The 27180-nt window shown below is 38.3% G+C and overlaps 1 protein-coding gene across 1 annotated transcript in view; it reads left to right on the top strand.

The window, feature by feature from the left end:
• The window catches only part of LOC124170021, a 343638-nt gene that overhangs the window by 1698 nt on the left and 314760 nt on the right, over positions 1-27180 (top strand). Inside the window, exons 3-6 of the mRNA XM_046548706.1 lie at positions 19887-20066; positions 20708-20878; positions 21212-21301; positions 22797-22898. Of these exons, the coding sequence (XP_046404662.1) occupies positions 19900-20066; positions 20708-20878; positions 21212-21301; positions 22797-22898 (530 nt within the window). The 5' untranslated portion in view covers positions 19887-19899. The remainder of the gene's footprint in view (positions 1-19886; positions 20067-20707; positions 20879-21211; positions 21302-22796; positions 22899-27180) is intronic.

Raw genomic sequence — 27180 nt, 5'->3', positions numbered from 1 at the left:
CTTGGTGGAGGTTGCTCTTAAAATTAAAATCGATTGCAAAAATCCACTCCGTAAAACAAAGAATGTGTGAAATAATATTGAAGGATAATGCGATTTTTATAAAATAATAAAATTAATCCTCGCAGATCTTTATGCATCAGACTTGCCTTTTAGAAAAAGCAATATAATCTTACATTAATCACATTTTCGGTTTTTGATACTTTAAATGTTCTTTTGATAGTTATTCAAACTTTCATGTTAATAATTTAAGCAGCCGTTGGATATTATTTTCTTCTTTTTTTAAACGTGGCAGTAAATAAAAATTATTTTTTTTACCCTTATATTATTTTATTTCCGTTTTTTACCTGACATATTCATGCTATTGATGAAGAAATGGGAGTTTATTGTGAATTTGTTACCACATAAATTCATTTTATTGGTTTCAATAAATTTTCAAAATTTAACAGTGTACGATTCCTATAAAAATTACCAACGTTTCCTATTCTATTCATTCCTCTCCCTCATTTCCCAAACACCATTCCCTCCAGCACTTTTTTCAACATCTCTTCCCCAAATCAGCAATCCTTCCTTTCATGCCTTCTGTCTTTATCAAATCTCATCAAGAATCTGCTTCTCCTCACCCACCATGCCAAGCACTTAATTGTCGTTTCTCCTCCTCTCCGTCTTATCTTCACCAGACTTATCTTTAAACTCTCACACAACGATCTCCTCCTTTAGATTACTCCTTCCTGTTCATGAACGCCTCATTTTGTAACGCATTTCTTTTCATGATTTCCTAACTGCTGTATCCGTGCTACTCTAACGTGCTGCCCAAATAGTTGACTTGCAATACCTGTTCGTATTTTCCCCACATACTCTTACCTTAAGCGTAAATATTCATACCTCTTGATGCTATACAAAACCGCAATACCATGTTCGTCTTCTGTTTGATCCTCTATTCAATATTCCTCGCAACGATTGTCCAACGCATCCCCTTTAGCTTTAGCATCTCGTCGCTGTCTCGCTAATCAACGTTTGATCATCCGCGAGCATTACTGATTTAAACATCATCCCTCCCCACTTTTGATTCGGTTTGCAACTCATCCCGCGCCCATCTTAAAGACGTTGGCGCCACGTTGTCAAAATATTTCCCAGTCTTTTACGTCAGCTCTGACACAAGTGAATCTTTTCATTAACCGCGGATTTAACAAAATAAAGCACAGAGTTCCTCACTTTATGTTCAGGGAATCGGCCGTGGACGTGATAGTTGCGAATCAGTGAATGGTATATTTGAATATATTTGAACTGACGTGCTTAGAACATGGCCCACGCGCGCATTCCGCATTACAAAATTTAAAGGGAGAAAGTGGCTTTTGTCCTCTCTGTATACTCTGTGCCACGGGTCTGTAGGGTATAGAAAACTAGCTAAGGTAAGCGGGAAGTGTGGGGGCACTTCCCCCAGACATTTTTTAAGATAAATGGTTCAAAATAGTGGGTTTTGTGGCTGTGTGAATAGTTAAATATGTTTTGTTTGTTAGTCATCCGTCCCCCTAATATTAATAACAAAATATTTCATAAAAAAATTCTCTAAGCTCTTGGGGGGGGGGGGGTTTATCCCCCAAAACCTCCCCTCGCTGCGTCACTGCTTTGCTTCGCTATATTTATTTAGCTTCATCCGCTTCATCTTGCACCTGATAACAAAAAAAAAACTGTTGTTTCTCAGAAGGTGCTTGACGCAAGACATTAAACCCGAATGTGTAGGGCTCACCGTGGTGCGTTTACGCATGGAGTACGTTTACGCAGTGCATTTTTTCCAAACAGAGATACTAAAACTGGCGCGCCTTAAGTCATTTAATGCGAATGCTGCTTCATAGGGGTTTTTCTTGCACGATTTTGAGCATCAGTCAAGCGTCGGTCTGGGGTCGTGTCAACCTGGCCCCTGAATGGGCCAAGTGTATGCAACAGACTTGGACCTAAAAACATTTTTTTACAGCTAATAACGCAAATAGCCAACAACTGAATGCGTATAATTTTTATTTCATGAACTGCTTTATTAAACCACAATGCCCAAAATTTCTTAAGCTAAAACGTAAGAAAATTTGTTGAAAAAAATCCGCGTAAACGTGCTCCCATTCACCCTATGTAGATTCACTAAAGAAAATGTCTTTCTGACAAGCAATTTTGGTACTCATTTACGTAGTTTTATTGAATTTGTATCCTTATTTTATTATAATAAATTAAACATGATTAAAAACGATACAGCGCTCTTGATTTATAAATGGTGTAAGTAAACTGTAAGTTCATTGATTGTTAGGTGGTACGAAGTTCGCCGGGTCAGCTAGTTTAACATAAAAGAATATAAGTTGAAAGGCGTGTGGCAGCGCTAAAAGGCGGTGTGAACATATCTGTGAAAGCACAAGCGATGTTACTACGACGACATGAAATCCAAGACAGCGACGACTCTCACGTCAATTTGATTTTAGTGGTAGTTGTAGTATTAAGATTAGTTTAAGTAGTCGTAGATTTAGGGTTCGTCGACGGCTAGGCTTCTATGCTTCGATGTAAATAGAAAAAAACGATAGCCACTGTACATGAAGAAGTCGTAAAATGGGTGAGCTTACTTAAATTTAATTAAAAATACGTATTACCTTTAACTCCGAAGATTACGACGTTACTCCGACGATATATGCAATACAAGAGAGGCGGGCGCCTTACATATAAGCTAACCTGCAGTGTCGGATAGAAGGGAAACCACTCATTGGCAGAGACGAAAACATATTGCGGCAGTAAAATGAAGAGAAAGCCCTTTGCACACTTCCGCAGATTTTTTCTTATCTCTTCAGAGATCTAGCATCATTCGGATCACCGTTATAAAAGTATGAAATCTTAAACGAAATTTGGAAACGGGGGGAATTTTGGAGGGGAAAAGGGTCGTGGTGTAAATAATTTGCCGGTAGTCCACGAAGTAACGCGGCAACGCCTTCGCCTTTTGAGTTTTTTAACGGTCACTTATGCGATGCAAATTGAACTGCGCGCTAGTGCTATTAAAAAGGGATGTCAAGAAAGCAGCATTCTGATAATTAGGATGAGTGATTTAATTCTTTCATAAATGCATTTTTTTAAATTTAGCAGACAGATCTCGTATTATTTATTTATACACGGTGAATGATGGATCATTCGAATGATCTTTCGAAAGATCTTTCGAATGATCTTTCACCGTGTAAAGCGGCCTTAATGAATGCCGTCACCACAACCTGAAGTTCCAAACAGCTTCTCAAGCTCGAGAAAAAACGTACTTCTCGATAATAGCCCATTCTTAATCGTTCTAATCTCAGCGTCAAGTATCTTAAAAATGGCTCATCGGATTCCTGTTTTCCATAGATCATTGTAAGTGCGTCTTTCAAGAAATATGCGACAAATGGCTTATCAATTTATTGTTAATTTTAACCCAGGAGCTCTTAGAATCTTAATTTCCCGGGAGGGCAGAGGAAAATTAAGATGGGCAATTAGTAGCCTTGGAGGCGAGAGAAAACGTAGGATGAGGTCATGGAGGGGGAGAGACATTTGAATGGTGAGATGTGGACTTCTCTTCCCGCCCAAAAACTACAGATGGTGCCTCAGGACCAACCTGCCCCTGGATTTATACACCCGAGTATTCGTTTTCTTCCGTTGATTACACTTTAATTGATTTTACGTTCAATACATGTTAACCTCCCAACCTATTTCGTCTGACAGGAAATGGCTAAGTTATAGACAATGTCCGGATAATATAATTAAAAATAATTATTTTAGTCATTTACAGCAGCGGTCTGCACGTTCATAGGCAGTTATGCTGGGGGCTTTCATCCGGCCCGCGCAGTCGTTTCAAGTATCGAATATCGTATGCTTCAGTAATCGGCAAATTTGCTATCCGACCCGCGGGGCGATTCTGAACTTGGAATGTGGCCCTCGTGGCCTGGTAAATTGGAGACCCCTGCATTAGGAGAACGTTTTGTCGGGAATATTGGAGTTTGAGATTGAATCAATTACAAAAATTCTGCCTAGAACTGTTTATATGTATCCAAGCCTTAAGAATTTGATTTTTCAAGAAAAATACAGTTAATTTCCAGACTATTCTTTCTGCGTTCACATGGAAACGAGCCAAGAATAAAATGAATTAAAAAAAATGACATTGTAAATTCCCTACCCTAGTTCTCTCCTCAAATCGTTTTCTCTCCTTTCTCTTCTTTCCCACTTTCTCCATTTCACTCCTGCTTCATTTTGTCTGCACAAGCGAGTATGTCGCAATGATTTTCCAGCCTTCTCCTTCTTTGTTATAATCGCGGCACCGCCATCAGAATTTGGTGTCCCGTTTTGACCCAGTTCTAAAAATTTAATTTTAAACAAATACTGTCAAACCTCGATAAGCTATTTACGGACAAATTTGCGAAAACGCAAAATTATTAATAAATAGCAAAAAATTGTTTCATTTGAATTTTATTCATATAGAATTCGCTTTTTTCGATAAATATAAGTTTAACCCGAGTTTTAGTGAGATAAAAATGACATTTCATAAGTATCTCGCTACCTATCTCAAAACTTACTCCAAATGTGTAAATTATCAACTCACATGTTACGAAAGATAAATATGTATTTCTAAGAGTAATTAATCCCTTTTTAAGCTTTTTATTCGTCCATATAAAGGTCAAAATAACAATTAAGAGTTATCAGAGGTTGTATTTGGTCAGGAGGTCAACATTAAACGAAAATCGAATCGGGAACATATTGTTGCGTTTTCTCAAATGTGACCGAATTAGGTATCAATAGGCAGTTATGCAACCCGCATTACCATACATTGCCATCTCGCAGGAATATGCCGTTTGGTACTGTCAAATATTATCCTATGCCTTTTTATGCCACTTATTTGACAGAAATCGTCATATTTGACAGTCAAAATTGCTAGATATTATGTTTCCAGTGAGATGTTGTATTATTTAACCTAAATCCACTATAAAATGGACACGTTTTACGGTTTGAAAGAAATGAATCAAAATGAATATTTTCTGAGAAGATCAAGTATTTCATATTTAGATTGACATTGATTTTTATCATTACAGATTGAATTACAAAAATTAATGACAATTTATGAAGTAAATGAAAACATTTTGGATGCAATGGAAAACAGCATTTTGTAGATTAATTAATGGTTTGGCTTTTTCACTTTGGATTAATTACACGGTCTTCCTTTTCCTATGTTCATGGACGTGAATTGCATACGGTTACGTCATTTATTGACTCATTCACTTCACTATTTAGATGCCTCCCTGCTGGATAATATTTGAAGTCTACCAGTGGCATTTACTTCCGTTGCATAACCTGTGCTATTTCCAGGCGTTAGTGCAAACAATGTCCAGTAAGCTGATAAAATAGGACCTTTTCCCCGAATTCTAGTACGGTAAATCACATTTTCATTATCGCGTAGGACCCCACCACCGATATATTTACTATACTCCCTAATTACTCGAGGCTGTGGAAGGTGCGTCTTGTAGCTCATATGGTCTAAGACGAAGGTGCCTTACCCAAAATTACGAGAGAAATCGGCGGATGGAAACCAGTAAAAAAAAATCTCGGGAGCGAAATCTCGTCTCCTCTTGGTCAAAATTAATTTTCATTAATTCGTCTACTGTCTGTTTAAGATATTATTATTACATTTTTGGCTTTTTCAGTGGATTTGTAATTCTTATCGGGATAATAAACATATTTATACGTTTGCATCGGGTCGAACAAAAATATGAAAAGCCCGCTTTGTTTGTATCTATGGCGACTACACGTTTAGTCTTAGTTCTCCCTAACCCCTTATAGATGGCAGGACGGTTCATATTGCCTCGCGTTGGGTCTTCTCGAAGTCTTCAAAGGGACGGGAGAGGGGAAGATGAGGAGAGAAAAAATGAATACGGAATTCCGAAGTGTATAGTCGGCCGAGGAAGTAACGTCAAAACTAAACTTAAAACTAATGGTATATATTTACGTAATATATGTGAATTTGATGGACCAATTTCGTAGGAAGGAAGTCAAACTACGTATATGAAAAAATTTGAATTCATCATTATCGGAAAGAAAGTAATTAGTAATATATAAAGTTAAAGGAGAAAGAAAGTCACGACCTGCGGAATTTCTCAAATTCAGAGCCCAAGTATTTGAAAACAAATATATAACGTAAAAAAAACATTATTTCTTAGCTTTATTTCGACGTTAATTCCTTGGACGTAAGAAAACCTTCCCTCGGCTTCAATAATGCACGTCAAAATGTGACCTTCACTGCGCCGATAACAAGGCTGGGTGGTGCGAAGGAGAAAAAAAAATAAAAACCTTCCCGATGCTGAGTTGCAACAGGTCTTAATTATAGGAGCGCCAGTATTTTCCCTGCGAAAGGCACACAGAGCTGAGCAAAAAATGTGAAGGGTTCGTGTATATTTCCCATGGAGGAAGTTCGGCCCTCGATATAAACACTCGCATGATGAAGTACTTATAATCATCCTAAAGTTAAAAAAAGTTAAGCCAATTATGTGTGTAAGTAATTAATTATTGAAATTTTGAAAATTGTCACTCGTGCAGATATGAGATAACTTTGGGTTAAAAATTATGCGACCCACACATGTCCTTATTAAGCCATTTCATTTGCATTAATTATTAATTAATTGGATTGTGAATGCTCAGGTCACTAATGTTTAGCCTTCAGTCAGTTAACCATAAAGTATTCATGCAGTGATTAAAATATAATTTCAAAAGAATGCGTTATGGTTAATAAAATATGGTAAGAAGGAAAAGGCTTTCCGTTCACTTTGTCAGTTAAAGAAAGATTTGCGTTGGTTGGTTTATCTTGAACGTCGACCTTTTCCATACTTAAACTCTCTTGTTTTGTAAATAAATATTCAGTTAATTCCGATTTCTTTTGTTGGACATGTAGACATGAATGAGGCCAGGTTTTGAAGTATTTTAGTCAGTGATGAAACTTGTATGTAGCTTGTACTGGGCTGCGCTGTGGATGGGGTCTCCAACGGAGCATCTCTTCACATTGAACCAAACAAAGGAAAAGAATCGAAATACAATATTAATGGAAACAAATGAGTAATGGAGGATTCTGTTTATTTTATCAGTCTATACTGTGTGAGCAGGGCTCTTGAAAATTGAAAGGGACGAAAAAAAAAACGGAGGGAGTGTTGGACTTGGCCTTGGCAGATAAACGCGCTGGAATTGGCGAGCCAGTCATGTTTGGACTGTGCCCTCACAGCTCTGCGTTGCAACGACGCCACGAGAGCTTCCGGCCCGCAAGCAAATCCCCCGTTTACAGTAGGCATATTGCAACCACGTTCGGAACTACGGTCCGTTGACACGTGTAAAAAATACCATGGTAACTCAGTGTTGCCTTCGTCGTGGAATACCACTGAAAATGTCAGCAATAACAACCGCATGCACACCTCTCCCACCAGGGGCGCCGACTTATAAAAAATATTGGGGGGGCCCATATCGGAGGTCTTTCCCCGGGAAGAGGTTAAATTCAAAGTTAGTCGCAGCACCCAAACACTACCGTGATTCACACTACTATAATTCAGTTAACCTGCTTAACCTTATAATTATTTGTTTCAACACACATTGTTGAATTTATTTAAAAGGTAACTATCGTCAAACATGGGAAATAAAAATTACCAATATATTTTTGTGATTTCACAAAGCATAACATAACTTAATTATTTTCTTGAATTATTGAGGGGGCTCCGCCCCCCCAAACGAATCTTTGAGGGGGCTCGGGCCCCCTCAGGCCCCATGGAGTCGGCGCCACTGTCTCCCACACCACTTAAATTCGATATTATAAATTCAGTGTGTTTAAAAACATAAAATTAATAGCTGTGACTGTGTACCAAATTCTTTTCAAGAATCATAACCCCACCCCTAAGCGAAAGGTATTAATTACAGCTCATATGAAAACGCACGTAAAAAAATTAATGATAAAAAAAATGACATCAGCCACACAATTACGAAGATCGTCATACGATCGCACATCCTACAATGCGGGCCGTATTTTTACTTTGAGAATAATCCCCTTGTACTACAGATACGCAGAGCAAGAAATGCTGATGCTCTCATCTCCCGCCACTCTTTCCACGAATTTCGTTTTGCGCACGAATTCGGCTTCACCGATGCTTCCTCCCACAGTCTAGAAGCATCCTTTGCTCCTTGTGGAGTAGAAAACTTTCTCTTGGCAAATTCTGAATTCGCTGAATAGGGAATTGGAAAAATTAATATCGACATTAATTCGATAATGTATTTTCTAGGCAAAGCAAAGCATGTTAATTACCTTCGATGAACTCCAGCAGCGTTTACTTCTGCTCCTTATTAACTTTGGACATGGCTGGTTTACTTCCAAAATGCCCTTGGGGAATGCGTAAATGAAATTGGCGTACTCGTAAAGCGTCATTAGCAACGTTGTAGTTGAATTCCCGGGCAAATATTTTCAAAGAGAAAGGTGGGCGATGATTGGTTGCACGCTGTCCAGAAACCCTACCCTACCGCCCCGACCGCTATCTTTCCAGCGTTGCCGCGTCTCGACACAAGAATCTCCACTCCCCCTCAACGTGATGACACGCAGCCATAAACATGTCATTTATCTCTCGCAACACTCTCCTCGAAGATAACTCGGGCATACCGAATTCCGCCTTGAACGCTGCTAGTGCGAGATCGGTCGTGCAAGTGCTTTAGCATACGAGATATTTCCAACGGACTCAGCCATAGGCCCTATAGCAGTGAGCCGTCGCTCTCTTCGCTTGTACCGAAAGAGGAATACAAACCTTAGAATTGCTCTCATGCAGTGATATTATTCCCTCGTGGTTGTTGGTTAGAATTATATCTGCCCGTTGTGACACTCGGACGCCTTGTGGACTAGCGTGGTGTCCTTTGCATATATTTTCTTTCGATCCTTGTTTTGGCATCTTTCAAACAGCCCTCCATCAATCTAAGAGGCGTCGCCTGATAACATCTTCGTGCCCACACCAAATACTTGTCCAACATCGGTTCTTGAGGTAAGTGTACGGAAATGTTTTATAGGAATGCCAGTATTTCCCCTGCAAACAGCGAATAGAGTTGAGCAAAAAATGTTAAGTTTTTGTGTGTATTTCACATGGAGGAAGTTTAGCTCTCGATATAACCACCCACACGAGGAAGTGATTGACCAGCCTCAAGTCGAAAAAATATAGAAATGTTTCAGCTATGTTCGTGTTTATCCCATGAAAAGATTGGGGTCAATTGGCTATTATTTAATATTAAAATTCATATCACTCACATATGTCATAATTAAGCCATTTTATGTGTGAAAGTAATTAATTATTGGAATTTTTAAATTTATACTTCTTGAAGATTTGAGATAAATAAGGGTTAAAAATTTTGCTGCCCACAAATGTCATCATTAAGCCATTTCATCTGCATTAATTATTAATTAATTGGATTGTGAATGCTCCGGTCACTAATGTTCAGCCTTCAGTCAGTTAACCATATTAAGTATTCGTGCAGTGATTAAAATGTAATTTCAAAAGAATGCGCCATGGTTTATAAAATTTGATTAGAAGGAAAACGCTTTCTGTTCACTTTGTCAGTTAAAGAAAGATTTGCGCTAACCTTCAGCCTATGGCTTATCTTGAACGTCAACCTTTTCCATAGTTTAGATCTCTTGTTGTTAAATTTAAATATTGAGTTAATTCTGAATTCTTTTGTCGGACATGTAGATATGAATAAGGTTAGGTTTATGAAGCATTTTAGACAGTGATGCAACTTGTATGTAGCTTGTGCTGCGCTGTGCCGTGGATGGGGTCTCCAACGGTGCATCTGATCCCATCATATTGAACCTAAAGATGGAAAAGTAACTAAAGACGACATTAATGTACACAAAGGAAGCTAGTGAAATGGAGGATTCTGTCTTTTTCATCAGGTCTCTTGATCATAGAAAGGGGCTAAAAAAGAAAACGGAGGGAGTGATGAACTTGGCCTTGGCCAGAAATAGGAGATGAATGCGCTCGATTTTGCGAGCTGGCCTTGTTTGGACTGTGCCCTCACAGCTCTGCGTGGCGACGACGCACAGTGGGCTAGAATCGAAAAAAGCTGGCCAAAACCTCAAAATCGATTTTTTTGAGCTAGGAAGTTGAAACTTCGCATACATATTCTCAAATAAATTGTGCATAACTTCCCAGATTATTTTGGTCCTGTGTTTTCACTTTAACAATATATGTGAGGTCAAAGTTGAGCAAATTTAGCGAAAAACGACCACCCTCGATTTTTTCTGAAAATTGCCGACTTTATCCTCGTGCAGTGGTTTTATAAAAAGTTTTATCGGCAAAACTGTTATACCATCTTAATTGACACTTCTTATTATTTCATTTGAAAGGTTTTTAAAGATTTTGTTTCATCAATAACCGTAGATACATAACAAAATGGCGGAGCCTGTTTTCAACCCATTTTTTTACATAAACGTAGAAAAAAAGTAGACATTGTCACCGGCTTACACTAAGTAACTTATATCATGTCGTTCTTTGAAGCTTCTACATTGTGAATCTAAAGTCAAACCTTGCACCAATTTGCAACCCCGAATTTTAAATCTTTTTTTCGAACGCACGGACGACTCCGGTTCTGGCCGGCGGCGGCGGAGAGTACGGCGACGCGGCAAGCGGGTGGATGCAATATGGTCTCATTCACTTTTATGTGTGGATAACAGATATATTAGTGACAGAAAATAATCACCAGAAAGTAAAATTTATAAATATTGCTACGAATGACTCTCATTATGCAATCGTTGGGCACTGCAAGAGGTGCACTGAACGGTTTCTTTCTTTGAGTGCATTCCATGGAGAATGGACTTAAATCGCGTTCATAAAGTGGGGAAACGGACTCTTTTATTAACTAACAAGCTCTATTTCTAGGCAAGAGCCCTTGATGATCCATGGCCTCCACTTCCTAACCTGCCATACATATTTAAAGGCCTTCGGACAACGGTCGTTTTATAGTATTGTAGTAGTGCCGAGTCCTTCGAACTTGTTTTTGGTTTGAACTCCTTTTAACTTTAAAAGCTTCGGAAGGCATATTACTCACATCGAATAATGTATTCTTTCTAAGAATAACAGTTCATTTTAATCTATGTCTTATGCTCAATATAAAGTATTGATTTAAATCTCTTACCTATATATCAACGTCATTATTCTTAAAACTGCGCTGCTGACAAAATGGTTATTTTTCAGGAATATTTTACCATAAAAACATAATATAAACAAAAGCAACACAATTTACGCTTTTCCCAACTAACATTCTGCAATTAGCACTGTCAGAAATAAAAGGTTACTGTTTTTCATTCACTATCTGACGAGTTTTTATCACTTTCACTTTCTGAGCTAAAGCATTGTTTTCCTTTTTCAAAAACAGATCCATTAAATTGTTCGGTAAGCTGTGTGTTTCCTCCAGTTTAATTGGCATAATTTTTGTCATTATCAGTTATGACATTAGGAGTTGTCTTCGAAATAAATCCCTATTTGTGGCCACTCGTGCCACTTTTCTAGTCAACCGTTCACGGAACTTTCTCACGTCCTTATAACGTGCCTATATTGCTTCCCCTGTCAGTTGTCGCAATTAAGAATGGACTCTGTTGCAATGTCAGCTCCTTGAATGAAGACCTTATGCACGGTTGGTGGCATACCATAATTGTATTTAAAGCGTCAGTGAGAGAGAGAGAGAGAGAGAGAAAATTAAATTATTTGGAGAGGAAATCTAGAATAATTGTGATGACTTTTGAATACTCGTGCCTGTTTCATGCTTCGCCTAACGAACAGCATTTTTTACCTAAACAAGAAGGCACAAAGGTGCTCACCAGCAATAATTCATGAGACATAGGCCCTCGTTCCCACGTGCAATTATATTTCGCATGTCCTCACTGCTATCAAAGCCGTGTTTGCAAATTAAAGTGCACTTTATATGCGACGCGAAACTAGGATCTGTGGAAATGCACGTTAAGATTCGAGTCGCAGTAAGAGAACAGAACCATTTTTGGAAACTTCTTATATAACCTCTGCTACAATAATTTCACTCGGGTAAATGAAATCATATGCTCGCGTCACTCTCTCATCGCTGGGGTTAGTATTATATCCCTGGCATTTCAGATTTTCGAAGATTCTTGCACCGAAATTTGGTGAGCTGCATGGACACAATTACTTATTGAGAGGGCCTCTTAATCTGACATTACATAATATTCGGGGTTGCATTTTATCCACTTGGCAAGACTTCTTCTTGCCTCCGAGGATGGTCACTGTATCTTCCTTTTGCATTCGTTTTCCTCCTATTCGTTCTTTCGATACAACCCTGAAAACATGAATTGACGTCCATCTGCACTGGCTAAACTAGAGCAACATGTAAATTGTGCTGCATCTGGAATAGTTATTATTGCTTTAAATCAAGAATATAAACTAAATAAGAATAATGAACTCTTCAAGCACCAAGACAGTACTTGATTTGGCAAAATTCGGCAAAATCAAGTACTGTATTGAGCCATTTTCCATCACGTTTAAGGAATATATTAACTGTTATTTTTAAAAAGTTTATTAGTTAGTAAAAGAGTCCGTTTCCCCACTTTAAGAACGCGATTTAAGTCCATTCTCCATGGAATGCACTCAAAGAAAGAAACCGTTCAGTGCACCTCTTGCAGTGCCCAACGATTGCATAATGAGAGTCATTCGTAGCAATATTTATAAATTTTACTTTCTGGTGATTATTTTCTGTCACTAATATATCTGTTATCCACACATAAAAGTGAATGAGACCATATTGCATCCACCCGCTTGCCGCGTCGCCGTACTCTCCGCCGCCGCCGGCCAGAACCGGAGTCGTCCGTGCGTTCGAAAAAAAGATTTAAAATTCGGGGTTGCAAATTGGTGCAAGGTTTGACTTTAGATTCACAATGTAGAAGCTTCAAAGAACGACATGATATAAGTTACTTAGTGTAAGCCGGTGACAATGTCTACTTTTTTTCTACGTTTATGTAAAAAAATGGGTTGAAAACAGGCTCCGCCATTTTGTTATGTATCTACGGTTATTGATGAAACAAAATCTTTAAAAACCTTTCAAATGAAATAATAAGAAGTGTCAATTAAGATGGTATAACAGTTTTGCCGATAAAACTTTTTATAAAACCACTGCACGAGGATAAAGTCGGCAATTTTCAGAAAAAATCGAGGGTGGTCGTTTTTCGCTAAATTTGCTCAACTTTGACCTCACATATATTGTTAAAGTGAAAACACAGGACCAAAATAATCTGGGAAGTTATGCACAATTTATTTGAGAATATGTATGCGAAGTGTCAACTTCCTAGCTCAAAAAAATCGATTTTGAGGTTTTGGCCAGCTTTTTTCGATTCTAGCCCACTGTGCGACGCCACGAGAGCTTCCGGCCTGCCATCAAATACCCCATGAACAATAAGCACGTACCAACCACTATAGGAAATACGGTGCGTATAAACGACTAACAGTTGCCATGGTAACTCGGTGCTGCCCTCGTGGAATTCCACTGAAAATGGGTGTTTATGCGATAAATGAAATGCCATCCACATGTTAAATTACATCGTCAGTAGTGCATATCTAACCTTCGTATTATTCGTAAAATTCCACTTTGAAAATCGTATGGTATTCGTGCGCTCCAAGCGACCCATCGCCATGTTGGCTGAGCGTGACGTCAGAGTCCAGTAAAAATACGTTTAGGGCGGTGCCTGTAGACTATTCGTCCAGTTTTAGAAAAACCTCTGTATCTCTCAGTAGAATTGATTTTTTTCATAGCATTATATTGTAATTTCATCATCAATCATGAAATATTTCTCCTGAACAATTGAAAGGTTTAAAGAAAAGTATGGATACTGGAAGATTCAGCACAGTCTTGAATAATAGCGCTTGTTGCTTTTTCATCCTCCGCATCTACGGCGATTTCTACAATATGATAATTTGGTTTTCACTTATTGTTCTGGTGTCACCTTAAACCCAACATTGAAAATTCTAAAAACGTATTAAGAGGTGAATCTATTCAAATTCGAAGAGCTGAGTCACCGTGTGTCTCTCTTCCAGACCTAAGGAATGCCAAGTATGTCGGCGTAAAATATGATCCGTGGCATTTCTCGGAAACGTTATCTTCTCTTCCAGGAATGCACCAAGTACACAATAAAATCAATGAGTAAATGACTGTAGTTAAATGGGACACAAACCAAGATTTAGATTACTTGCGGACGAGGTGGTTGATTTCATTTATTTCACATTTCAATTTCGGGGCTACTGTTCTGTGCGCCGAAAAATCTTATGAAATCATTTAGGCGGAACTTTGTGCCATATGTTATTGTAGTGTGACCAAATATTTGCTCAAATTACTGTAAAAATTGGTGCAACAAGGACTTGAAGCTTAATCCTAGCCATGACTGCCAGTTTCAGCCAATTTCGATAAAAAGGATCCTTGTCCAGAACACCGAAAGAGTTGACTCAGCGATCGCTAGAGGAAAGATGACGACAACTTCAATATACGTCACTGATTTGAGAGGCTGATACTTCGTGGAACTCCATGATTAAGGAGAAAGAATATCTTTAAACTTTAATGGGAGCATAAAATCTCAATTTTATATTTTTCGTGTAATTAGAAAGTATTTATTACCTCTACTTTTTTTTAAGCTGCAAAAGCAAGAGAATTGCCTTCCAAGCCTGAGCGGGAGAGGCACTGCGAGGGCCAGCGTAGTAAAGTGAATCTTCCTAGCTATTGCTGCATATTTTAATTAATGCTGCTATCCTAGGCAGAAAAATATTTTAGTTATTACTGCAGTTTCTTGTTGTATAATTTTTTTTCATTCGGGGAGGATAATGTGAAATGCAAGCTGGGAATTTTTTTAAATACGTGAAGTTTTGCGAAAAAAGGAAAAAATTGGTCATTTTTAATGCGTTTTTACACATTTTAGGGAGAATTATTCCCCACAAATCTACATTTTTAGCATTTATATTAATTGTTTTTGGATTTTGCACCTCTAAAAAAACCCTATATAAATTTTAATGCTAAAATTATCCTTTTAATTCCTCCAAATGACCGAAAAGTAGTAAAAATTGGAGGGGGGAGTGTCATGTCAGGGCCGATTTTCATGCCGTCAAGTGTTTCTGGCTCTGTCCATCATAGTAGGTATGCAATTAAAACCCAACTGCTTTCCACCTTTTCAGGTCATTATCATCATCGTAAACCTCTTGATAAAGACCTGAAAAGATCGACTCCGGTTGAGATTTTTCATAAATACCGTATAGAACACTAAAAGGTTTAGTTTTTAATCTATTATGTCACCATACCTCAAAGAAAACTCATAAACATTTCAAATATATATAACTGTATATTTTTGAAATAGCATTTTTACCCTCTTATTTCTAGCTTTTTCCATCTACCACTGCACCGTTGTCCTTGTCCTATTTTTATTATATGTTCCCATCCCATTCTTTCCTTACCTATGAATTTATTAGAATGTTTACGCTTAAGGCGTCGTGTGAATGAATGAAGTATTGTACCTTCACTTGGGCTCAGCGTGCCCCGAAACGCATGTTGTTGTCCCTTTCCTGCTATCGTGTGAGTGTGTATCTTTCCTTTCGTCCTTGTGTCCTCGTCCATTCCTTCTGTTTGTGAGTGGTGAGCTGCCCCAGTGCATTCTATTGGTTACTCCTGCGGTCCAAAGCTAAGAGAGTTTTCTTTGCATAAATCACCGCCGAAATCATCAAGCTTCGTGGTAGCGCTAGTAGCTAGTGGTACCATGTACCTAGTAGGTATACCTGCCTTAACGGTCCATGCCTTAACTATCATTGCCACGGTGAAAGAGAAAGGAAATGACGTGGCAGAAAAGCATACGGTTATGATACACATCAGCGTCCCCGCACAGAACACACAATCGTTAAGAAAATACATAAATCGGAGCGTGAGTGTAAGAATATCTTCCGTGAGCGGCCGCCAGACGCTGGTCTTAGAGGAAGCAATCCTGGCATCAGCTGCAAAAATATTTGAAAAATACCAGCACACAAACGAAGAGGCACAGAATGAAAGCAGTCAGATGTGTCTCGCACGGGCACACTCGGGGCGTGGCATTCAAAGTACATACTCAGACGGTGCATCGCACTCGCTCAGAGAAGGACCACGGGCATTTAAAGTCACGCTTGAGACGTTGACAATCGCATTTGCCATGATCACAGATTCAAGAGTGTGGACAACGTTTGCGTGTTTGCGAGTAAAAAAATAAAAAATAAATAAATTCAAAAAAATAAATAAAAAAATTAACATAAAATTAAACCATTATTTCTTGGCTTAATTTCGACGTTATTTCCTTGAACGTGAGAATTTCGTCCATCAGCCAAAATTATGCGCGTCGAAAGATGACCTATACAGCGCCAATTTAATGCTGGATTTTGCAAAGGAGGAAAATATAAAAAGTTTCCGGAAGCTGAGTGGCTGCAGGTCTTATCTTATTTCCGTCAGTGTTTCCAGGCAGCGAGCCGCCGTTTTCCTCGATTGTACCGAAAGAGAAATACAAACCTTAGAATTACTCTCATGCAGTGATATTATTCTCTCGTGGTTGTTGGTTAGAATTATATCTGCCCGTTGTGACACTCGGACGCCTTGTGGACTATCGTGGTGTCCTTGACATATATTTCCTTTGGATCCTGGTTATGGCATCTTTCAAACAGCTTGCCACCAATCTAAGAGGCTTCGCCTGATAACTGCTTCGCGCCCACACTAAATACTTGCTCAATCTTTCTTCTTGATGTAAGTGTACGGGAATGTATTATAGGAATGCCGGTATTTTCCCTGCGAATAGCGAATAGAGCTAAGAAAAAATGTGAAGGGTTCGTGAATATTTCACATGGAGGAATTTCGGCTCTCGATATAACCACCCACACGAGCAACTAATTTATCAGGTTAAAGTAAAAAAATCTAAGGCAATGTTTCAGCTATGTTCGTGTTTATCGCACGTACAGATTTCGGTCAATTGGCTATAATTAAACATTAACATTCATGCGACCCACATTTGTCATAGTTAGAGCCACGGAATTTCCGCGAACCGCGAAATTTCGTGTTAAAGAACTTTTTCTGCTAATTTGGCGCGATATTTTCCACCATTGCGGTAAAAAATACCTCGTCACTTTAAGTTTTGTTAAAAAAACCGGTAGCAAGAAGCGATCGCATGAAGTCGGTGCTTTGGAACCGACTCGGAACTGTGGCGAAGATTTGTATTCGGCTCCCAAAGCCGAATTGGTCTGCAGCGTATTCAAGGCCAAAAAGTGAAAAAAAAGATTAAAAACACATACATTACTTTTCGATTGCATGACGCCCATGCTTTTTTTACTCATGAGAGTTACTCCCAAGCAAGCGCATTTAAGGGGCCTCAGTTTTTCGCTATCGCCAACATTTTAACATTCTGTAGCCGCGATCACATAAGCCGCTTTCAAACAAGCTTACTTTCCGCCTGCCGCCGGCCACGGCACGGTGACGTTCTTTCAACTTAACTATTGGTCTCTATGGATGTCTTCAAGCGTGTCGAATCGCGCCGTCGACAACACGGCGCCCATTTCAATCCGGCCCGGCGATGCTCCGTCTTCGGCGTGAAATATAGACTATGCTACATTGTGGCCGCTTTCAGACGAAACGACTTTTCGCAGGCCGCCGTTCACGTGAAATTCAGGCGGCTGTCAGACGAGACGCCTCTCTGCTACGCCGTGTGCCGTGCCGTGAACGACGCCCGCGGAAAATAGTTTCCTCTGAAAGTGGTCTTAAGATTGATTCATGTATATATACAGTAATTCTTCGACATACGAGCTAGATGCGTTTCGAGAGCCTATTCGTAAGTTGATAAACTTATGCAAGGCGTCGAAAAGTGTGGCTATCCTGTTGAGTGCAACACCGCATTGCAATCTTGCGTTTACTCATGGCCGCTCGGTTTATCCACGTTGTCGTTGTACCGTCGTGTTGAGCACTTTATTGTTGAGGTCATAAGAACTTGGAATGTGAAGCATGCTTATAAGTTATCAATTGAAGTAACAATTTAAGCTAGCAACATCACAGAATGCATGTTGATCTGACTTAGAAGTTGCAACAAAAAACTTGTAGAAAGAACCAGTGGTTGCCTGATGTAATGAGACATCTTGGTCGATCATGCATTCTTAACAACGTATTCTTTAACTTTTTACTTTGCAAAGAATATTATGGAGACAACCTTAAGTTTTTTTTACATATCCTTCCTGCTAATTAACATCTTTCGTGAAATTATTTTCATTCACTTCTTGTGGTTATTCATTTTAATTTGCCATTAATTGAGATAATTAGAGTTCATCTTTGGAACTAATTATAGATTTCGGATGGGGGAGAACCAGACCGGTATCTATGGAGAACCGAAAACATTCACGAACCGATTGAAGCTAAATTTATAGAATTCCTTTACCCTATAGTCAGCAATGCACAGTTTGGAAAAGAAAATGAATCTTCTCTTAAAACTCTAAAAAATCTGTGCAACTTTTCATATGTGAGGTCCTGAAGCATATAGGCGTAAAGACTAATATCAAGTTGTCATTCTTTGTATACAGGGACCCAGGGAGGAACATTATTACAGCCATGGGAAGATTATTTAACTCAAGGTTTATATTGACAACTGATGTGAAGGACTTAAACACAATTGCTGCTAATGCCCTCGTATAATCAATAACAGAAACTCAAGATTTTTTTGCCTATTATGCTTTGAAGGATTCTGAACGATCAGTTTGGGAGGAAGAAAAAGAATTTTCAGCACTTCCACTAATTCTTGCTGTTTAAAATGATTTTCCCCATTTTGTAGAAAATTTTGGGAAAACCCTGTGGATACCTGTGGCAAATGTAGACGCAGAAAGAGGTTTTTCCATGTATGGAAATATAAATAAAAGAACCACACTGAACTTCCAAAAAATGTAGAATGAAAGTCAAATTCGACCAATGGGTATCAATTCCAGAAAAGACGGATTCAGCCAATTATAAATACCATAGTGTGAATAATTTTCGATGGCATATTCCAAAAATATTATAGAGAGAAGCAACCAATTAATAGATAAATATATATTTGCATATGTTGATGTTATATTTTTTGTGTAAGACCTCGAAAACTGTTGTTATCAATGTGGTAACTGAAAACTATAAGTTATTTACATCACGCAGGCCAATGAGACAGTGAAATTTATACCAATAATAATTTTCCCCATCTGTACAACTCCCACATTTCTCTTTTCTCGCGCTATGAGGTTGAAATATATACATAGCAAAGAGTGTTTATGGTATGTGTATCTAACAAATGCTTAACTTATTCTTTTAGACTTTGCTTTGACCCTTCTTTATCAAGGTTTTTACCTTTAAAATATATTTAATATGCTAAAAAGCATTTTTATTGGTGTAATTATTGTTCTTGGGATAAAAATGAATATTTGTGATGAGTGATTTTTATGACGAAATTGCAATTATATGACAAAATTTTCAACCGAAATTGACAGATATTTATGACAAATTCACGGTTTTTATTCACCGATAATCTTTGCCTCTGGTCATAGTTAAGCCATTTTATGTGTGTAAGTAATTCATTGTTGAGATTTTTAAATTTATACCTCGTGCACATTTGAGAAAACTCAGGATTAAAAATTATGCGATCCACACACGTCATCAATAAGCCATTTCATTTGCATTAATTGTTAATGAATTGGATTGTCAATACCCAGGTCACTAATGCTTAGCCTTCAGTCAGTTAACAATAAAGTATTCAGGAAGTGATTAAATTAGCGAGAGCAAGTTGTCTTCAACTCCTGTTAGCTCACTTCAATACTTTTCACTCTATTCAGGAGTTCTGTCACCATGAGGAAACCAGGCGTTGCTTCCCGGGCGTCGTTCGAAGACATGGAGGAAGGGATGCCAGTGCTTTCAGACCCGAAACAGGAGGAACAGGATTCGCAGATCCAAGTCTGCATCAGCCCCTCAAGTGTTGATACATCTTGCTCAAGGGCACACTCACAGGATGATTGGTACGTATGAGAGTACTGCTCACAGCTAACGCTACTTTATGTTTCGTTTAACTGGAAGCTCACACGCGCAGGTTAGCCATGTTTTACCACAATTTTACCCGTGTAAAATAAGGGTAATAATGGAGTAATTTATCTTTTGTGCCAACTGGTATTATGTTTCTCACCTATTCTCTGCTGTTTCTCATTACGCGGCCTATAAACCTTGATCTTCATTGGCTTGAAATGATCTCTAGAACTCCTTGTTTTCCTATTCTTCTAAATATAAAAGCTTCTGAAGCATAGAAGGCCAGACACATATTTTCAATTACTATTTCCTGGTCTCCACCCTTAGTGTGATCTTAGAGTATAGTGGCCATAAACACAACCTTATCATAAGCTATTTGACACTTGAAGTAAGTCATTATTCTAATATCCCTTGTAATGTTACTCAATTATGTTTGTTGAGATTCATAATTTGTCAGAAATGCATTTATGGCAGCACTATCGTTACAAATTTGATGAACTTTTTGAATAAGAGAGCAATGGATAGGTTGAGATGGTCAAGCGCAGCATAATACACTGTGATTACTACATGTAATGAATGATTCCACAGCGCTCTTCAGCTCCTGTTGCCTCAAATGAATACTTTTCACTCGATCCAGGAGTTCTACCATGCTGAAATCAGGCGTCGCTCCCCTGGCGTCGCTCGAAGACCTGGAGGAAGAGGTGCCAATGCTTCCAGACCCGAATTCAGGAGAGCAGAAGATGGAACACTACTTAAGCTCCGCAAGCATTTATGAATCAGCGTCGGAGTTAAACAGCCAGGATGATCGGTACGTTTGAGAGCACTTCTCACAGCTAACCCTACTTTCTACTTTTAACTAAGACCTCGTACTTGGGACACGAGGGAATCGCTGACTCAGATCTACACCTCAGAGCACAGAGAAGACACAAATTGTCGGCGCGAGAGTTGAGCCAAGACAAGAGATTGGGATAAATGAAATCTATGATAGTTTCCCTAAAAGTTTCTTTCGGTATAGTGAAGCTTGCACCTATCATACCTTGTATTCTTATTTTCAATCCTCAGGTTAGGAATAATTCAAGGTGAAATTGGTAGAATATTTCATTCTAGTACGTATTTTTATTTCTATACATGGATGCTGCAGGATGTCTGCTACCACTTCAGCTTCCCAAGACTACTGTAGCTCCTCAAGCATTTACGTATCAGCTCCAGAGATATGCTACCAGGATGATTGGTATGTATGAGAGCACTGCTCACAGCAAACCCTACTTTTTTTACTTTTAACTAAGAGCTCGCACTTTGGGCACGAGGGAATTGATGACTCAACATACACCGCAGAGCACAGAGAAGGAACAAATTGTTGGCACGGGAGTTAGAGAGACAAAAGAATGAGATAAATGGAATCTATGATACTATTTCTAAAAGTTTCTTCTAACATTCTAGAGCCAATTTTTCTGATAGCTTGTATTTTTCCTTTTAATCCTCACATGAATTGCTAACTGCAGAAAAGCATGACCAAGTTTGATAATTTACCTTTATTGACAAAGTTGTTGCTAGGCGCAAGACACAACTCTTCCTACTAAAAGGAAACATGCCATGATAATAACACCAAGCATGTGTTTCCATAAAATGTTTTCTTTTCAGTAGGAAACGCTGAGTCTTGCACCTAGCAACAACTAAGAGAAAAATATTAAACTTCGTCCAACTTGGAAATGACGACTTTCTGCAGTTACCGATTCATATTAGGAATGAATGGCGGTTGAAAAGGATAAAACGTTTCAATCTAGTACATATTTTGATTGATGGCTCTTTCTCAGCACATTCAAAACAAATTATTCCGTCGTATTTTAATACTTCACATCAAAAGAGTATCGCATCCTACGTAGGGTTTTCAATGGTGATCTGTGAGAGTCTCGTCTCGGTGGTCCAGGCGAGACTTGAATTTCTCGCCGTTGTCGACAAGACTCTCGGTGCGGCGAGAGTCACCCATGGGACTATAGTCCAATCCAGTCTCGAGAAGTCTTGCCCCTTTATCCTTACCCATTTATAGTTAGATATATATTTTATTTTATCTAAAGGGTTACACCAATGCTTATTTTGTCAGTAACATAATAAAATCGAGACATTCAGTATTAAATTAACAAAAATGAGAACTACTACACTGAATCACTACACATCCTTTACCAATGATTATGCATGATAACTAAGATAACAAAAATCATGATCATCAATAAATTTTGGTTAGGCAAGTAATGAATAATATTTCTCAAATTAGCTATATCGATTTTTTTACAACATGCATTTGTTATGAATAAATACACCATTGCATTGAATGATCTTTTTGTGAAATTATACTCAGTATATAAAAGAGATAATTAAAATATATAATATTTTATTTTCTGAGGGGACCCGAGAATCTCGACGGGTTTCTCGAGGGGTCAAGACTTCACGAGACCACTGAATACTGAAGAAGAAATGTTTAACTTCAAGTCTCTAGCGGCAGTGGTTAATATTATATTTTTTTAAAGATTAGTACCTGAGACCCTGATTTGAATGAAAAATTTCTCGCACAGGGTGAATTTTATTCCAAACGAGTCATTTTTCGACCGACCCAGCCGTATGTTTATTTTTGAATGTCCATTTATAAAATATTTTGATAATTTTTAAGCTGCCAACTCAAACAATCAAGGAGAAATCATCTAATGTGGAAAATGATTTTATATTTACAGCGATCAGCACCCTTTGGAGGCAATGGATGATAATAACCTGACAAGAGACCAAGGGGCAGAGGCTGAAGCCCAGCAGAGCGTTCACCCTTCATCAAACAGTGGGTGAGTCTGGATGTTAATAATTCTAATCTATAATTAAAAAAAAGCTTCTGGAAAAATATGAGAAAAGAAGTATATATTCTAAACTGTAGTACAAGACAGACTTCTATTCCATAAAATACCTCTATTGGTACGGAGGCTTCCAAGGTGATGACATGGATAACAGCTTAGCGGGTTAAGTCCGCTAAAACTAACCAACGCGGCCGTAACCCGGGAAAATTTATCCAACTTTCTTTGTTATTTTCACATATTTATGTTCATGTTTCCCTCAGCATACCTTCTACGTTTTAATTTGAAATCTTAGTATTTTAAATTGTATCCATCATCATCATCATCATCACTGGTCAACAATCCTAGGATTGGTTTGACGCACCTCTCCACTCAGTTCTCCTATCAGCTAATCTTTTCCCTCCTATGTATTTCTTCTCTTTCACATCTCTCTTTACTTGTTCCATATATTTTGTTCGGGGTCTTCCTTTTCCGTTCTTGCCATCCACTTGTCCTTTGACAATTGTCTTCATAAGGCCATCATGTCTCAAGATGTGGCCTATAAGGTTGTTCCATCTTCTTGTTAAGGTTTTCATGAGGCTTCTCTTCTCTCCTACTCTTCTTAGGACTTCCTCGTTACTAACTCGGTCGAACCATTTGATTTTTATCATTCTTCTGTAGCACCACATTTCAAAGGCCTCCTGATCAGTAAATAACGATCATTAACCATGGTAAATATTGTAGTTGATCAGGGAAGAGGACCTTTCGTACGTACCTGATATTGTGACCTTTCAGCCGCATTCACTAGAAATGGGTCACCAATCAGAATCTGATATGTAAAATACCAATATCTTGGTTTTCTTTGCATCAAATTTGAGACTTAAGTTGCCCACTGTCTTTTCTATATCTAAAGGAAAATTAATCAGATCCCTCTCTGACTCTTCTTTGGCTGGCATGTAGAGTAATACCTGCCAGAAGTGATTGTTTTAAGCGGCTGTATTGAACATCAACTTCATATCGTTCGGCTTTGTCACATAGTGGCACTTTAATCGGTCATTATGGTGAGATTAAGATTATCAGCATCGAATATTTGGGTCCTGAATTCTCACCATACCCTTCTTTACTTCATTGTTTTCGTGATTCTTGCTTAACTGGGCATTCATCTTGCCACTATCTCCGGCATATTCATCTTTACTCTGGGGTATTGAATCCATATTTTCGGTGGCTGCTTTTATATCTTAGGTTAGAGTCCTGAGATTTTATAGGGAGCTGATACTTTACTCCACCTGTATCAATTCAAAACAAGATGTTGCCCTTTCCTAAGGCCAATTTGTATTAAAGTCATCTTCTACAGCATCCAGTCACCTTTTCCCCGCACACAGTAGCAGGCACCTATCCTCTGGCGTTCGATTGAATTCCACATCGATACGCAAGCCTTCATCCTGGCTCCTTCCCAACTAATTGGCTCCTTTGGTGTTAGAAGACCTCACCATTATAGAAAAGAAGAGAATAATTTTTCTGCAGCCGGGACACCAACTTATAATTAGTCGTACTTGATAACCGATAATAAAAAAAACAGTTAACAACCTTCTCCTCTTTCCTCTCGAATCCCCCAACCCAACTCTCTGACTCGGACACCGATCTATATGAACAAAAATTCCCTCTTCATCAGATTACCTGCAAAAAGCGACCTGCATTGGTCGAGAAACGTTGGAACCACCTAAAAATTGACGCGGTAGCATAGCCCTTAAGTTTTTAAAATCTTATATCACGAGTACTCGCGAAAGTTTTAACAAAGAATTACCTCACCATAGTTCCTCATGGTTTACTCAGACTATACTTTATAATTGATTGCATAAGACCAAACTCGAATAGAATCACCTATTTTCAGAGTGTCCGCTGCCATCACCTAAAATTTAAAAAAAGAACTATCTCTGCAATAGTACCTTATCGTCATTCCATTTGTAATATTGCACTATAGTGATAATAGTTTCGGATGAATGGAAGAGCATGATTTACAGGAATTTAGGTTCTCTATATATTAATATTGAAAGCCATTTCAGTACATCAAATGAGTTTCATTGAAGGAAACCCTTCGAGCACTCATAAAATGAAAGATGTCTAAAATCTGTCTATTTTGAGCCTACGGGTGATGCGACCTATTGAAGCTCGATGTATATCATGCATACAGATGATATTTACAAAGATTTTCCGCATGTATACTATGTTTAAGTCACACGATAATATTTACATGACAAATACTCGATACCTTATTTATTCCGGTTGAATAGCCAACTAAAAATGTTTGATGTTTTCAACCGTTAGAATAACGTAAGGTTGAATATTTACAAAATGGGAAATCCCTGAAGAGTGAAGGCTACCATGATCAGCGAAAGGAAATTGTGATCAGTATTATCTTTAATATTGAGTTTTTTCAAATCAAAAGATAACTTTCTAAAGGCCTTTCCGCCACAACGGTTTGATCTCCATGCTTTGCCTACAAACCAACATCAAAACTATCCAACAAACGCGGTGAAAACCCAAATAGAATGGAAAGATCATCTAATCAACGCCGCGAAAACTTTCGAATCTACAATATCCAAACTATTAATAATTAACCGTTCTTTATTCTACCGGATTTCCTTCCTAATAAATTCCATCCCGAATGATATTGATCCCTTTCCTCGACAAATAAACATTTTACTGACCTAACTTCCTCCCATCGAATGAAAAACAACCGAATAACTAGCTAAATGCTGAGGTAATGGCTATCGCATATGTTTGTTGCTTTGTTAAGCTACTGTTTGACATGCAATGTAACTGTCGTCTATCTTTCATTTTTATTGTTACAGGTAATCTGTAAGTTGTTATTCATTCTGTATATGAACTATATTATTTCAAATCGCGTAAATTCAAAAATAACAACTAATGCAATGAGGAGGGATTGGATGGGTAAAAGGACTATATCGTCTCGATCTCTCGCTCTTGTCAAGGAATTCAATTTATACCCTTGACATTAGTCTTTGTTGAAATGTTAGATGCTGCCTTCTATTTATGGGGTTAAACATCCGAAACAAAAACACTTGATTAAAGGATATTTCATTCAGTGCAGGTGTCATACTAATTAATGACTAATTTGACTTTCTGTTGCAGGAAGGACTGTTTTATCTCAACGCTGGACATGCTTAAGAAGTTGCTAGAGGGAACAAAAGGGATTTTCCCAAGGTGAATATAACGATAGTGTAGTATTATTTCTTCTATGTCACTTGTACATACAAATTTAGGCTAGAAAAAGTTACCCATTAAACTTCAATAGGTAGTGAGGCTTAAATGTTGCAATTATTGTAAAAAATGTAAACTATTTCGCTAAAATATAGTTTTACATAAGCAGACAGGGAATGGGATTTATGTTGCGTCACGTGACTTCGCATCATACCTAGCTCACTCTGCCAACAACGCAACAACCGCACCCACTACCCCGCCGCTATCTTGGATGCAGATAGCACGAAACGTCACCGCACTATTTCCTAATCTAAGATAAAAAGAAGAACACGATGGTAATTTCCACACTTTTTATATATTACAACTCAGCACCGACCATGGTTTCAACACATTTTAGTGTCATTATCGAGGTGAAAAATTCAGTACTCTCTCGGTATATATACCCAGGCCAAGGTAGGAGGTGAGGGCGTGTGGAATTGATGTGGGGGAGTGGAAGGGGAACGGTTTTTGGTGAACAAGTGAGTAAAGGACGAAAACATACATCGAGTGGATCGGAGTGAAGGTCAGGGTTTTTACGCCATGGGGATGCATTTTAACAAAGGAGAGTCATTACAAAATAAAACATCATTACAAAGTCCATCCGGGCTATTGGCATTTTCGAATTTTTCCATAAAATCTAGTTTAAGCCCTTTGTCAATACAATGTAAAATATGTTCGTCAAAATTGCTAAAATGGTTACAGAGGCATAAATGATTAGCGAAACAAGATTTCCCATCATTGTATATAAAACTTCTTCTATGTTCCTTCACTCTGTCTTTGAATTTTCTTCCAGTCTGACCAACATAACAAATTCCACAGTCACATTCACATTTTAATTTATCATGGATATAAGGAACTTCCACAAAATCGAGCCGGGTACGGTTTTATACGTTCCTAATCTAAGGCCAATCTGCTGTAACCACGTTGCCAGGTGGTAAAATGCATTACAGTGTAAAATATTGATCAAAGAGCCTCGAAATATTTTTATAAGGGAATTTCCCACAGCTGAAATTGGTCCCTGGTATTTTGTTAATGG

This window comes from Ischnura elegans, chromosome 13 (assembly GCF_921293095.1).
Source record: "Ischnura elegans chromosome 13, ioIscEleg1.1, whole genome shotgun sequence".
NCBI lineage: Eukaryota > Metazoa > Arthropoda > Insecta > Odonata > Coenagrionidae > Ischnura > Ischnura elegans.
The sequence above is the reverse complement of the archived record's forward strand: the minus strand, read 5'-3'. Positions and strand labels throughout refer to the sequence as shown.